Source organism: Cyprinodon tularosa, unplaced genomic scaffold (assembly GCF_016077235.1).
Source record: "Cyprinodon tularosa strain WSP-4 unplaced genomic scaffold, ASM1607723v1 ctg1030, whole genome shotgun sequence".
NCBI classification, from domain to species: domain Eukaryota; kingdom Metazoa; phylum Chordata; class Actinopteri; order Cyprinodontiformes; family Cyprinodontidae; genus Cyprinodon; species Cyprinodon tularosa.
This window is the reverse complement of record NW_024037817.1, coordinates 110,952-125,869: the sequence shown is the minus strand read 5'-3', so window position 1 is coordinate 125,869 and position 14,918 is coordinate 110,952. Positions and strand designations below refer to the sequence as shown.

General features: G+C 38.2%; 1 protein-coding gene across 8 annotated transcripts in view; it reads left to right on the top strand.

Annotated features, from left to right (window-relative positions):
* The window catches only part of LOC119780932 (supervillin-like), an 82,882-nt gene that overhangs the window by 16,673 nt on the left and 51,291 nt on the right, over positions 1-14,918 (top strand). For 6 of the 8 annotated variants that reach the window (XM_038281201.1, XM_038281218.1, XM_038281216.1 and 3 more), the window contains exons 1-6: positions 1,425-1,678; positions 5,345-5,408; positions 8,622-8,713; positions 8,807-8,864; positions 9,571-9,719; positions 9,955-10,759. In XM_038281201.1, the coding sequence (XP_038137129.1) occupies positions 1,618-1,678; positions 5,345-5,408; positions 8,622-8,713; positions 8,807-8,864; positions 9,571-9,719; positions 9,955-10,759 (1,229 nt within the window). In that variant the 5' untranslated portion in view covers positions 1,425-1,617. Of the gene's footprint in view, positions 1-1,424; positions 1,679-5,344; positions 5,409-8,621; positions 8,714-8,806; positions 8,865-9,570; positions 9,720-9,954; positions 10,760-14,918 lie in introns of those variants that run through there. The other 2 variants (XM_038281230.1, XM_038281222.1) reach the window with 2 other exon arrangements.

Below are 14,918 nucleotides of genomic sequence, written 5' to 3'. Positions count from 1 at the left end.
TAAATTCACTTAATTTAAGACTTAATAGATTTTCACTTATTTCTAGATCCTTTTTCCAGTGCAGTCTGACAGGTCAACTCTGACCTTGCTCTGTGGACAAAAGCCTTGCTCTCCACTTAGGAGGTAATCTCCTCCTACACCGCTCCGTCATCACTTCTTCCCGGGTCATCCGCCGGCAGACGTTAAGCAATAGATCCACTAATATTCTTCCACAGCAGAGGCTTACTTTAATTTAATGACCTTGGTTGCCTTGTGATGATCATTAGTGTATTGTTTCTTGTTTTCCGTGTACACACACTGCAAAAATGATCTCAAAATGAGTAAAAATGTCTTAAATTAAGGGTATTTGCCCTTAATTTGAGCAGGTAAATAAGATGATTTACCAATGGAATTAGTATTTTTTCTCATAAAATAAGGTATCTAGATAAAATGCACTTAAAATAAGACAATGCAATTGTTTTTTCTTATTTTAAGTGTAAATTGTCTTGTTCCATTGGCAAAGTGTCTCACTTAAATCCTTAATTCAAGAAAAAATGCCCTTATTTTAAGAAGAAATGACTTATTTAGATTTCATTTTTTTGCAGTGCATTCATGGCTTTTGTACATCATGCATGGTTTCCCCACTGGCTGAGTCTTCCTCAGTCACTGCAGCAAACTGATTTGAATAAGCTGCCTCTGGTCTGGTCAAAGCGATAGACACTGGAAATATTGCCTTGGAAAACAACCTCAAATGACTAACTTATAACAAAGGGAAACTTTGAATTTCCAGATTTGAAATGCATGCATTTTTTTCAGGGTGTGGAGAAATGGGGAAGAAAAAATACATTCTGGACGATAAAAATCTTTTCAAATGTAACTTGGTTATTCTTTCTCCCTCTGTTGATAGGACAATGGGGAAAAGTTTTAATAAAAAAAATGGATTAAACCAATGTAAATAATACATTTTGTCTAACTCTGGTGCTTTTTAAAAGAATCCTACCATAAAAGCTGTTGTAATCCAAATAAATGGCTGTTATTATGATCTGGAAGAATCCAGCCAAAAGTTATTGTCTGAGGTCACCTCTACTGTTAAACCAATTGACTGCTGCATCGCGGTGACAGCCTGATCTATTTATTTATTTTTTTAAATCTGATCACACCTGGCTACTCTGGATGAAGCATTGGCCTAAGTGTCCTTAGCAACCATCTGATTTCCAGTAGCCCTGGACCCCAGGGCACCCCCTGCAGCTCTGTTGGCACCCTCCTCCAATCCCCTTCCAGAGTTTTTACCATCAGGGCTAATTTCTGCCTGTAATCTGATTAGGGGCTCTGAGCTGCTTTAACACCCTGCTGTGCTGTCTCTCTCTCCCTCTCTCAGCCCAAATGCATGCACACACACACACAGACGCAAACAGACACCTGCATACACACCAAAACACACATTCTGGTGTGACTGCCAGGCTGTGAGGGTCGCAGCTTGCTTTGAGGCTGTCTCTCTCTGCTCTGTGGGTGTGTGCCACCTCCATCTTTACCTGTCCGATTGCCCACCGGCTGTGATCATCTCCAGCGCTGCTGCTTCCACTGGTCATCACCACTGTGAACATACGGGGTTCCAGTAACAGTTCGCCTAATTCAAACATGTTTCGAAACCCATGGATCTCTAGTTTCCATGTGAACCATGTGCAGCCCTGTAGGGAAGGTAAGGCCTGTGGAAGAGGAACTATTGACCTGTTTTCTTTTCTCCAGTTTAATTTTAGCAGAAGAAGAGCTTTATGTTCCAGGTTGATGTTTGCTTTGTGGAATAGGATTAAATGAGGAACCAGTACACTAGGTTTATTTTCAACAATTAAAAGTCCTTTAAATGTTATGGAGACATACAGAAATCTTTCTTTTAAATAAGGCAATAAACTGTCTCCAAAGTTTAAAAGAGGGATTTCAGTGTGTCCCTCGACTTGAATAATCCTACCTTCAAAAGTTACGATACTCAAAATGTTATAATCTTAATAAGTTAGACTTGTTCATATAGCAGAGAGCTGGGTCCAGCAGAACCGGGAGAATCTATTTGGTTACTCTAGATATTTTTAGACCATCTCTCTTCTCATTATGCTTTAGGGCCTAAGTTGGTCCATTATGAACCTTGTGCCTTCTGTTTAGCTGATAACCTCCAGGCGTTTCCTAGGGAACCTGAACTGGCCTCTATATAGAGGGGCTTTCCACAGACAAAGTATACTTCTGAAGCCAGACATGCGTACACCAACAGCCTGTAGGGTTCCCCACAAGCTGTTGGTTTTTTTGATATGAAATAAAGCACAAAATACTGGATAAACAGCATTCTTTGTGAAAATGTAAGAAAGGAAGGTCAATTAAAGAATTTTGATAATCAGAGGAAAAAAGTAATATGCAAAATCATCCTTTTGGGATTTTTTTTTTGGGTGTGTCACCACAAGCCTTTACTTTTCTACAATGGCTGCAGTTTTGCAGTAAAGTCATTGGAGGTCAGCATTAGTCAGAGGGGCTCTGGAGGCGTCTGAGGCAGAAACATGATCAGCCTTATGGGTCTGACATAAGAGTTTAAGGGTCAACCATCAGCTGGGAAATGTGTTCTGTCTGATAGTGAGACATGAAATTCCTTGGAACCTGAACAGTTCTTGGTTTTTTCTATGGCAGAAATTTAACGACAGGAATAGATAGAAAATGTTTTGCCGCTTTGATAAAGTCTGCTGTTAGTTAAACAGTTTTTAAAGGTGAATATATTTGTATTTAAAGCACTACAGCATTAAAAAGATTACATATACAGGCCAGTTTGGGCATCAGTGTACAGTGTTTGTCAGAAGCTTCTACACGCTGATTGTAGGCTTGAATACTGTATGGTCTCGTTCTTTTAATGATGAATTAAAAGACCTCCTTTTCTGTTGAAGAATAATTACAATTATGAATAATTTTAAAATATTTAGAGTGTGAGGCAGATGTTTAAGTTTATAGAAAATGTTCTCACAAAAATCACTGGGTCAAGAGATTCTGTATAGGGTCAATAGACCCATAACCTCCTTATTGATATTACTATGAATACTGTTCCTTTAACAAGTTGTAGAGGTATATCCATGTCTTCTGATGCCCTTGATAACTTGCATAAATATTTCTAGACATTTCAGTATTGTAATAATCAGAAATGGTCAAGATCTTTAAATGGTTTGTATCCTTATAGGGATCTGGACTTTATGCATAGTCTTGATTAAATTAAATTCAGTTTATTTATCTAGGGCCAATTCACAACACATGTCATCTCAAGGCACTTTATAGTTCACCAGATCACACAGTCAAACTGGTTAAAAGTTTTCTATCTAAGGAAAACCAGTTGATTGCATCGACTCATTGACTTGGATGCAATTCCTTACACTAAGCATGCTTGCAGTGACAGTGGAGAGGAAAAACTACATTTTAACAGGATGAAACCTCCAGCAGAACCAGGCTCAGTGTGAGCGGCCATCTGCTGAGACCCACTGGGGTTCAAGGAGACAGAAGCAGAGATGCAAAAGGCAGCTGCAAAAGGCGGCCCCGTCCAGGAAACACACAGCCAGGCAGAAAGCTTCCATGTCAGAGGATGAAGAGAGCACGTCAATGATCCAAAGTCAATGACAAAGCGGAATTAGCTGACTTTCTATAGAAAAGAAAATTCTAACACATCTGTCTGTATAGTTAGGATGAAATGACTGTGAAGCACATTGCGACTACATGTCTTGTAAGACTACCTCAAAACTGGAACTTAAGTAAGAGTAGCACTACTTAAGCCTTTTTATTCAGGTAAGAGTAAAATGTGGCCTTCCAAAAAAGTGCTTAAGTAAGAATAAAAACCAAATTTTTAACAAGACCACTCAAGTCCTGAGGAACTATTCGTAGTGTCTGCTTTTCTTCATAAATTGATGTAATCATACAAACCAAATCGTAAAAGGATTCAGCAAATTGTAGCGAGTCAAATATTTTGTGGAGTTTTTTATTTTTTATTTTTCAGGTGAAATGAGAAAGATTACCCCAATTGGACACTATAACAGTGAGAACAGAGGAATCTAAACACTAGAAGCACTGTTAAGCATGGCGTTTGTAGCGTCATGCTCAGGCTCTGTTTCAGTACAGCTAATATCAGTGCACAGAATACAGAAGAATGAATGGAGGGAGACGGGTGACGGTAACAACTGTCAAATTTAACAACAGCCACTATATCACGTTAAGGAGAAGATAGGAGCAACACAGATGAGATTATAATTACTAACAGTAACTAATAGTAAGTATTTTTTTATGGCCTTTACACCAAAGTGCTGTCATTGGCTGGTTAGCTCTACCAAAACCTGGAGCCAATCGCTAAATAACAAGCTGGAAAAAAATTCTCATCTAGAATGCTGATGAGTAAATTATTGCATGTATGGTCTTTCTTTTTGTTCTCAAGTAAAGATAAGTTGACTAATTACAAAAAACGAACTTGGAATAAAAAAGAGAGTTGGACTGTGTGGTCACAACAACAAGGGAACAGTAGGGAAAACTGGGTTAATCACGACAAATTTTGTTATTGCAATATTCAGGAATAACAATATACTGTATAAAACAAAACGTCACCAGTATTCTTTATTTTTTAAAGCCATAATTATTGCACCTACAAATAAAATATGGAAGCCTTGGGTTATACACTGAGTCTGGTTTAGAAGGAGTCTCCTTCCTATTAAAAGAGAAGTTTTCCTGTTTATTGATACAAAGGGATTACTGCACAGTCAATGACACAATGCAAGTGAATGTCCGCGGTCAAATCCCACAAAGTCAATTAATTGATGAAGAACAGAAAAAAAATTAACCAATCAATTGTCTCTCTAAAGTGCATTGGGATGAAATGTGGTGTGAATTGGCAATATAAAAATAAATTGAATTGAACTGAATTGAACAATAAATGAATTACAATATTGATAAGGTTAAGAAAGAGACTGACAAAGTGTTAATGACTGAGAACCAAGCTTAAAAGAAATGCAAATGTAATTCTGATTAAAAGGGGAGTATTTTGAAAACAGAATAAGACAAAAAGAGGCTAAAAAAGGTTGCTAATATTATCTGATATTATGTCCCATTTTAACACACTCTGACTTGCGTGTAAATTATCCTCAAATGAAAAAAAACTGTTTTAAGTTCTCAGTTTACATGAGTTGGTGTTTTTGCTGTGCACCATTGGTTCCAATGAACATGGAAGTTACGGTCATAAATACACATTTCCTTTGACTGCATTTGCCGAGTTTAGTTTGGCTTCTTAAATCTCTGCGTACGTAGATTAACCTAAAGTTTTGTGGAGATTGTGGAGTTAAAAATGGGTTCCTGCCTCTTTTTCCAGGATTGGGATCTAACGTTCCAACAAAACTTTCCAGCTCAACTTCTCTACCAACAGAATCTTTAAGGTAAGAAAAGAAAATCTTTAAGTTCTTTAGCTGTTTGTCAAATATTCTTCTTTGCTGTTTAATTAACAGCCCCTGGTGTTCATTTTAAACTAGCTGTGTGATCAAACTGTGTCCTAACAGACACAAACTGGACCAACATGTTGCTAATTGTTCTCAACCTTATAAAATAAACACATCCACTTTATGGATGTGTTTATTTCTTTATGGGAATTGTGTTTCTAACCTCTGGATCAGTCTTCTCAACCCACAGTATGCCATTACTCAGAAGAGAGGACCAACTATTCAAGGCAACAAAACAGAAAAAGGCAGGCTCAGAGGTCCAGGAGTGCAAAGAGAGTTCAGGCAAACCGTTCATATGGGAACAGGCAGGCTCAGTGGTTGAGAGGCAGAACAGGTCAGGATCAGGTAATCAGAAACACTGAGGAAAGCTAAAAACACTCTCATCACTGAGAACAGATGGGAACAGGCAGGTTCAGTGGTTGAGAGGCAGAACGAGTCAGGATCAGGTAATCAGAAACACTCAGGAAAGCTAAAAACACTCTCATCACTGAGAACAGATGGGAACAGGCAGGTTCAGTGGTTGAGAGGCAGAACGAGTCAGGATCAGGTAATCAGAAACACTCAGGAAAGCTAAAAACACTCTCATCACTGAGAACAGATGGGAACAGGCAGGTTCAGTGGTTGAGAGGCAGAACGAGTCAGGATCAGGTAATCAGAAACACTCAGGAAAGCTAAAAACACTCTCATCACTGAGAACAGATGGGAACAGGCAGGTTCAGTGGTTGAGAGGCAGAACGAGTCAGGATCAGGTAATCAGAAACACTCAGGAAAGCTAAAAACACTCTCATCACTGAGAACAGATGGGAACAGGCAGGTTCAGTGGTTGAGAGGCAGAACGAGTCAGGATCAGGAAATCAGAAATACCAAGGAACTCTTAAAATCCTCTCACCAATGCCTAGAGAGAACAAGAATAATCCGGGGCTGATGACTGGATGCAGGTACCTTAAATATAGGCAGGAGCAGGTGGTGAGAAAAATATAGGCAGCAGCAGTGATGAGAAACTGGGCAGAGTTAGACAGGTGAATGGAATGAGTAATTAAGCCAGTCATTAGTGCCATGACAGAACCTCCCACCCCAAGGGTGGATTCCAGATGCCCACCTGACCCCCAAAAATTTCAGGAGGAAACAAACCTAACTTCCGGGCAATACAGAACCTCCTGTATGCCTGATTCGACAAAAACATATTTTGACCTCAGAATGCCATATTAATCTTTCAAAGATTGGAAGGATGACCTGAAGAAAAGGCCTGTGGTTACAAATAGTAAAATATTGGGCCACTAAGTCAACATCATTAATGCGAGCATAGTGAAGAAAAGTTAAAAATTGGTTGGTATTGACTTGAGATTTTACGGGCCTCTAAATCACACAGATGTCTTTTTTTCTGTAATTATTTTGTGTCAAATGTCTTTAGCAAGTTGAGAATGCAGTCAGGCATGGGAAGACAAGGAACTCATCCACTCACTCATCCAGAAATGTTTACAAATCATAAATACATCTACTCTACTTATTACTGTATTCACTAACTCTAAAAGAACACCTGAACCATACCATATCTACTGTTCTAGAAGCAATCAGGCCCTTATTTGAATCCAACATTTTTCCTTAGGTGGTGTTGTCCAAATATTGCTTAGGTTTTAATTGATTTATTTTTTTATGAGAAGTAAAAGGAGGGACTATCAACTGTTTTCAGCTGTAGCTTCAAGTTTATGTTTAATTTGTTTTTAGAGTCCTCTGTTGGTAATTAGTAAATAATGCATTATAATACTGGGATGATTCCAGAAGCACCAGCTAAAAACACAAGCTAGGCTTTCAGTGAGTTTGGCTGCTGAAGCAAACAACCTTATTGTCAGTGCTCTGTCTGTTGGGCTTATGCTGTGATAGCTGGGTCTTATAAGGTTTTAACTCTTAATGATTAGGTGTATCCACCTTCTTCATGGTCAATAGCTATTGTCTTGACCTTAGTGTTAATGTTTAGTATGTTGTCTATTCAATTTTCCCTAAAAACTTTAAACCCCTCACAGCACTAATGTTTTTACTGAGACTTTGAATTACCCATTGGTGATTCCACTTACTGTACCTGGTTATTTCAAAAACAGTTGGTTTAACCGGATTTTATTTAGGGTCACCAGAGAAAAGGGGACTAAGTACAACAAATTTTTATTTTATGTGAAATATATTTCTTTCCATCTCAATGCTTGGCATTAACTTTTGTTGGTACATCAAATGAAATCCAGAATTTTAACAGTAGAGGTTTTTCTTGTATCATGAGCCTATATGAGATGATTCAGTTGCTGCGAGTAGTTCAGCAAAGCGTTATATTATGTAAACATACATGATTACCCGAAGAAACTGGCTCACAACTATAAATTGCTCATAAAGAGGTTTATAAATAACCAAATCTAATTTAAACGGTGTTTCAGTGTCAGGAACTGTCTCCAGATTTTTTTTTTCATTGAATAGGGAAAAGGACAGGAAGAAAACTTAAAATAGTTTGTGGTTTCCAGAACTACCGGCCCCCAGCCCTCCTCCTCCGGCTGAGGACGGGTTGCTCATGGCTCTCTGATGAGGTCCGGTTCAGTCAATTTCCCCTTACTCCATGCAGCCTGGAACACTGCATTTATACCCGTAGTTCTTGCTCACTTTCAATAGAGGAACTGCCTGCTTTGTAATTCTTATAGAAGTAAACCCAACTGTAGGCTAAACAGCTAAACTGGTGTCTTACATCTGCCTTTATTCATGTTCTTGGCCTAGTGAACCAGTGGGCTGGTCTGTATGTCAATTTCGGGGCGTGACAAAAGTACAGGCCAGAACCAAATAAAGCACAACCCCCAAATTTACATCATCTCGGTGCTTCGTTTGGATTCGCCTGTTTTATGGTGGAAGTTTAGAATTGTGAGATTTGTAGAGAGAGGAGGCGTCAATCGGGTTTGAACTTCTCTGTACGTCCATTTCACCCACTGAACTGTCGTATTTCATCTATGACCATGTAAATTTGGTTTTGCATTCTGTGACCCCTTTAATGTACTTGGTTCTTGTATTAAGCCTCATGAATAATGATAATAATAATATTTTAACTTTAATGACTGTGGTAATAATCTGAATGTAGAACTGAAACTGACTGTCGGGTTTTGACTTTTTGTTTTGGTTTTAAAGTTTTCAGAGTGACTTCTCCTTCAAAGAAAAGACCAATTTGGTCAAAAGTGTTTCAGACACAGATGCCAAACTTCTGGTCGTTCTTCCAAAGGGTGTGTATCGGTAAAACGAATGAAACAAATGAATGATCATGTCTGCATTTTTCCCGACTCTTCAAATGTTAAAATTGTTTTCCATATTTTTAGTATCAGAGTTGAAAAAATACTTTGAGAGAGCCATCTCCAAGGATCTGGAAATGAACAGGTATGTGTAATTCATATTTAATTTAGGGGAAGTACAAGTATGCAAAAATCTAATTTTTTGTACATACTTTGGGTCTTCAACCATGTACTTTGCTTTCAAAGTAATACTTTTTTGCATTGCTTCAACAAATAAAATAAAATAAGTGTCTTTCACCATGCTGATGAAGGTTCTCAGTCATCCAGGTCATAGTCATTCCGTAAAAATTCAAAAAATATCCACTGGACTTGGTTTTCAAGATTTGAAGATGTTTCGCCACCTCTCCAGGAAGCTTTCTCAATTCAGATTTCAATTAAAATAAAATCATTTGAATTGAGAAAGCTTCCTGGAGAGGTGGCGAAACGTCTTCAAATCTTGAAAACCAAGTCCAGTGGATATTTTTTGAATTTTTACGGAATGTCTTTCACCATAAAATTTAAAGTTGCTTGGACAGATATTGGATTGCAAACTAAGGATGGATGGATGGATGGATGGATGGATGGATGGATGGATGGATGGATGGATGGATGGATGGAGGATGGATGGATGGATGGATGGATGGATGGATGGATGGATGGATGGATGGATGGATGGATGGTCAAAGTGTCTGATCAACACAGTGATCGGTCACTTTGACTTATCACTGGGCCATTATAACTGTATTAAAAATATATTTTTATGAGTGTTCAGCTTTTAATTAATTTCATTGGCCGACATTTGTCTCTGATAGGAAAGAGAGAATAGCCAGGCGACTAGAAGGGATTGAAAGTGAAACACCACCTGCTTTGGTGCCAGGTGGTTTTGTAGCCAACAGAATGTTGGAGGAAGATCCACCACGGTACACCCGTGCTTCAGACCCCTGTGAGCCTCGTGGGATGGGTAAGCTTGACATCATGCTCTGCCAATAAATAATGAATTAAACCTATTTCTGTTTTATGTCAGCTATAAACTTTGCTGTATACCTAAGTATATCAAAATTTATCTGTTGGTCAGCTAAATAAGCTAGATTAAATGTTTATACGCAAGAAACTATTAGAGAAACAAGACTTGAAATTGCCAATCTTTGCTTGTTAAAGAGGTGCAAGGAATTAAGTATTTCCACTGTTTACGCCAGTGAGGCGCTACAGTCGAGAAGAGGTCGAGCTGCCACGGAAGAAGGTGACATCTCCAGACAGAACCACCCAGGCGAAAGGTGGCAGCGGACGCACAGATCCGGTCATGGTTTACGTTGATCCAGTTACATTATCCACCTCCTCCACACCGACATCAGGTCCATCATCCAACCTCAGTTCCAAGGCTGAACGCATCGCCCGCTACAAAGCTGAGCGCCGTAGGCAGCTTTCAGAACGCTATGGCATCCTCCTTGATCAAGAAGCAGACAATGAGTACACCCCACGCTACCGCTCCCGGCGTGAATCCGATACCTCTGAGCGACAGGTCAGCGCCAGGAGAGACAGAGAGAGAACAGAAGTGGAGGCTCATGGACAAGAACCGAAAGTACCTTACCGCTCTGGAGTGGGCAGGGTTTACATGGCAACACAGCCAGATCCTGTTCCTGCTGACCCACCAAGGTCCGCCCAAACAAATCGAGCTCCTCCCCCAACTCAAGAAAGGCCTGGCAAATCTTCAGAGCAGGAGAGAGCAATGAATGTAGAGAATTATCGCAGAGGGGGAGCTCAGGAGCGCCCAATCACCTCTAGAGGCCGGATGCCGGAACAGCATGAGCCTCAGCCACTACAGAGGCAGCACGTCCACCACAGAGATCAAAGCCCCGCCTCCACCAGAAACAATGCAATCGTAGCGGTGCCAAGCTCTCCCCGCACAGCCCGCCGTGCATCTTTGCCCTCTACACGTTATGGCATTTCACCTGGAGATTTATTTATAGAGCAGCAGGCTCAGAGCATCCTCAATAGACAGGGGTGAGTATAAACATTTGATCTTTTATTCTTTTAAAAATTATTTCAAAAGCATTTTAATATCAAAAGCTTTGTTTATTATTATAAAGTATTTACTTCTTCAAGTATCTTTTACATCAAACTTTGTAGACCTATTTTTTTTACCAAATTAGTTTTAAACTAGTGAGATATTTTATGCACAATGACTTTCAATGTATAGTTCATCAGTCGATTTTTAGCTTGTAATGCAAATTACCTTGAAAAAAATGTAAACTTTTTTGGAGAGTTGGAAAACATTGTTCCTCTGGGGGCTCTACAAGCTCTCCTAACAACAGAGCAAATGTAAATAGGAAATATATATTGTTAACCGATACAGCACTTTGTGGTGGCACATTTTATTGTTCTACTGGTTCACTGAGAAATCACTCATTTCCTGCAGACAGTATTATCAAATAAGATCAATTTTGGCCATTTGGATGATGACCGCTTACAAAATACATTCAGCCAGAGATACCATTCAGATTTTACATTAATCACAAAATATTGTACTACCAACTGATCATTTTTGTAACAGCTTTTTTGCTAAGTTTTAAGATCATACTCTAGGTTTACAACATTTGTTAAATACTTGTCTGAAATACATTGCTAGTAATTGTCTCTAAAGAAATCTAGAGATGTTAACACAGTAATACCCAACTTTTTCACCTTCACAGCTGTTTTAGAAGCAGGGCCCTTCTCCACAAAGACAACTTTTTAGGTAACTTCTATCTTAGCCAAAACATGCATTTTAAGGGGTTTTATCTTAAGATGTCTAAGCAAAGACTTGACAGAAACTCCTCTTAGTGAGAAGGTGTGATTGATTCTATTGGTAGGGGTGATGCAGGCCTCTAAGAGCTGTGATTGGTTGTAATTTACACTCACCTGTTGGCATTTCACTATGATCGCCTGCTTGTTTAAGATGGTCTAGTTTTTAACAAAGGTCAGGATAAAAAAAAGACAATAAAATGTTTGAGAGAATGGAGCTGGACAGAGGAGGAGCATCTTTGTAGGCATAGCTCTGGGAGCAACAAAATAAAGTCTTTGCTGTGACAATCTATACACATGATAACAACCCTATTGACACATAAAAACAACTCTATTCATAGTTGCCATTTAATAAATAAAATCTCAAAAGTCTTCAAATTATAGAAACTACTCTTGTTTTATCCGTTTTCCCGCCTTTGCTGGGCATTGCTAACTCACATATTTACATTGAATCATGTTTACAATGAGCAGTATTGTACCTCCATTCACATGGTCTTGTTAAATTAATATACACAAAATGCTTGTAAAGATTCTCAGTCATCCAGGTTAAACTCATTCCAAAAAGGTAAAAAAAACCAAACCACTGGACATTGTTTTCCAAGGTGGAAGATGTTTCGCTTCCCATCCAGGAAGCTTTTTCGATTCAAAATGTCAGAATTAGCGTTGAGTTTAAAGCTTTATAGAGCAGCCCGACAAAGCCTTGTAAAGGATTAGGAAACATGAAAATTGAACTGGAAGATCAGGTTCGCCCCTTAGTAATGGGGAGTCGTTGAAGTTTTTGTTAGCCTGCGATACCAGATACTGGTCTATGTCTCTTGAAAGTGGTAGCGATTAGGGGCATTGTTGGCCTGGCTGACCAGGCGAAAGGTCTTGGTCTCAACATAAATGGTTTCCATCACACCCCCTTTCAAACCATCTGTCTTTGTCCAAAATGTGAACATTCTGGTCCTCAAGAGAATTTCCTTTGTCCATAAGGTTTAGACGTACAGCCAAGTCTTGTCTGGAGGAGGTCGGTCTCTTGTGTTGTGCCATGCATCTGTAAAGAGGTTGTTTGGTTTCTCCAATATAAAGATCAGAGCATTCCTCACTGCATTGAACTGCATACACCATTCCGCTCATCTCAGGTCTGGGGGTTTTGTCTTTAGGATGCACTAGTTTCTGCCTAAGGGTCTTGTTTGGTTTGAAATGCACTGGGATTTTTGTGTTTGGAGAAAATTCTTGTGAGTTTTTCAGACAGTTCAGCAACAATGGGATGGGGATGGTTTTGCATTTAATCTTTTCACCATTATGTTCTGCTTTGACTTTTGGAATTCTTTGCTGATTTGACAATTTAATTGAATTGAAAAAGCTTCCTTGATGGGAAGCGAAACATCTTAAAATTGGAAAAGAAAGTCCAGTTGTTCTTTTTTTTTTTTTTTTTGGAATAGAGACAAAAGCATTTTGCTTACTAACAAACAAAACTTCAGCAAACTGTAAACCATGGAAATATAATATAATATAGCAACAGGGAATAAAAAAAATAATAATTTAAACATAAAGCTTTTGACTGGCCACGATGGACCCTAATTCTCTCATTAAAAGAAGAAGTTGAAATTATTGTAATGTAGTTGATCACCTGATTAGTCGAAATAGAATAAAACCACTTTGGCTGTTTTTACTTTCTTTAAGAACAGTCCAAGTAGCTTCAGGTCCAAGTGGATCAAACATGTTAAACCATTCTATGTAAGACTTTGTCAAAAAGCTCTTATCTATGTCAAATGAATATTTCCCTCTGATGTAAACTGTAAAATGTTTGGTAGTGCTTTGTTACTCTGATCAGTGATTTGCGACTCTTTAGATAGCTATAAATATTTATTGTGAGCAACACTTGCAGTTTCATCCACTGAGTACTAAAGAAGCACAATCATTGTATAAGCACTTCATGCCATTTTAGATAAAGCCGATACCCGTCACTTATGTCCTGCTTAGAGGTCCACAATGAGATTAGAGTAACCTTTGACTACAAGGGGTCATTGGGTTAGAGATGAAAATAGCTGGACTTACTATTTGGCATAATGACATCAGGGAGGGAGAGCTTGACTCAGACTTAGCCCCCATGGCATGCTGTTACTTGATCTTGCAGCACTAGAGAAGGATTTAGGAGCTGATGTGGGTCTCATGATAGTCTTATGTTCTAGGCTTTTCCTCTACAAGTTCCCTTAAGGTTTGCACGATTTGCTGGGATTTCAATTATGGTTAAACAACACTGAAATGTCTTTTCTACCAGATTTGCTTATTCTTTCAACTAGCAGGCATATAGAATATGCATTGTTTATACAGTATGTTTATCTCCACACAAAAGATTTAATATGAAAACATGCAGTACTGATGGTTTATACAATTGCTGGAATAGTAATAAGTTCCCAATAAGATGCAGTAATGAGTACAGCTGCATTTAGTAGAATTAATAAGCATGAGGTATTTAAGGTTCCAAATTAATCAGTCTTAAATCATTTTGGAGGAAATCCTGACTTTAACTGTGCAAGTTTAATGCTTTGTTTTTTCATATTTTGAGACATTCTTTTGTAAATTATACTGGGCAACTATTTAGATTACTGTACCCTGATTCATTTAAGGCCAAGCTTTAAAACTAATGGATAAATAATCTCACATTTGATTCTAGAATACTAAATGATTTATTTCCTAGTTTGAGGTGTTTGTGTGATTATGCTACTTGGAAAACTATAGTTTGTTATTATATGGACAAATTAATATGTCAGTCTTTTAGATAAAGGAATACCCTTTTTGGTGCTTCTTTCCAACAAGCAATAATCAGTTTTTTTCAGATTTTGTTCCTGATGCAACAGTTATACACATTTAAATTTCAAAATAGTAATGGTGCTTCTAGCGTTTGAGATTCAGTTTCTCTCAGTACTTTGCTGGCCAGACTTCAGAGGAAGATTGGCAGTTATTTTATTTCCACTTGAGAAAAACACTTTCTTACCATATAATGATTTCTAATGTTGAAATGGCAAAAAACTAAAGATTAATTTGCTCCAAACCTTATTTTATTGTAGAGGTGAAGGTGAAACTAATGACCCATTTATCCAGTTTGTTTGATTTGCAGCACCTGATTCCCAATGCCTCAATTAAATCTCAAAAGTAGGAATGGTCTAGTTAGTTTGTACAGGTTCTGTATAAATTGCAATGTAACCTTAATTTTTTGTTATAATTGTAACCTCTTCCATGTCTGGCATATTATATATTACCAATGTTTGTGTTTCATAGATATAATTTCAATTAAATTGAGGATTTTGTTAATTTTATGTTGTGGGTCCAGAAGGGAATTTCATTCATTTGCTGAACTAAAAACTTAATGTTTGGTATGCCTTCCTTTTCC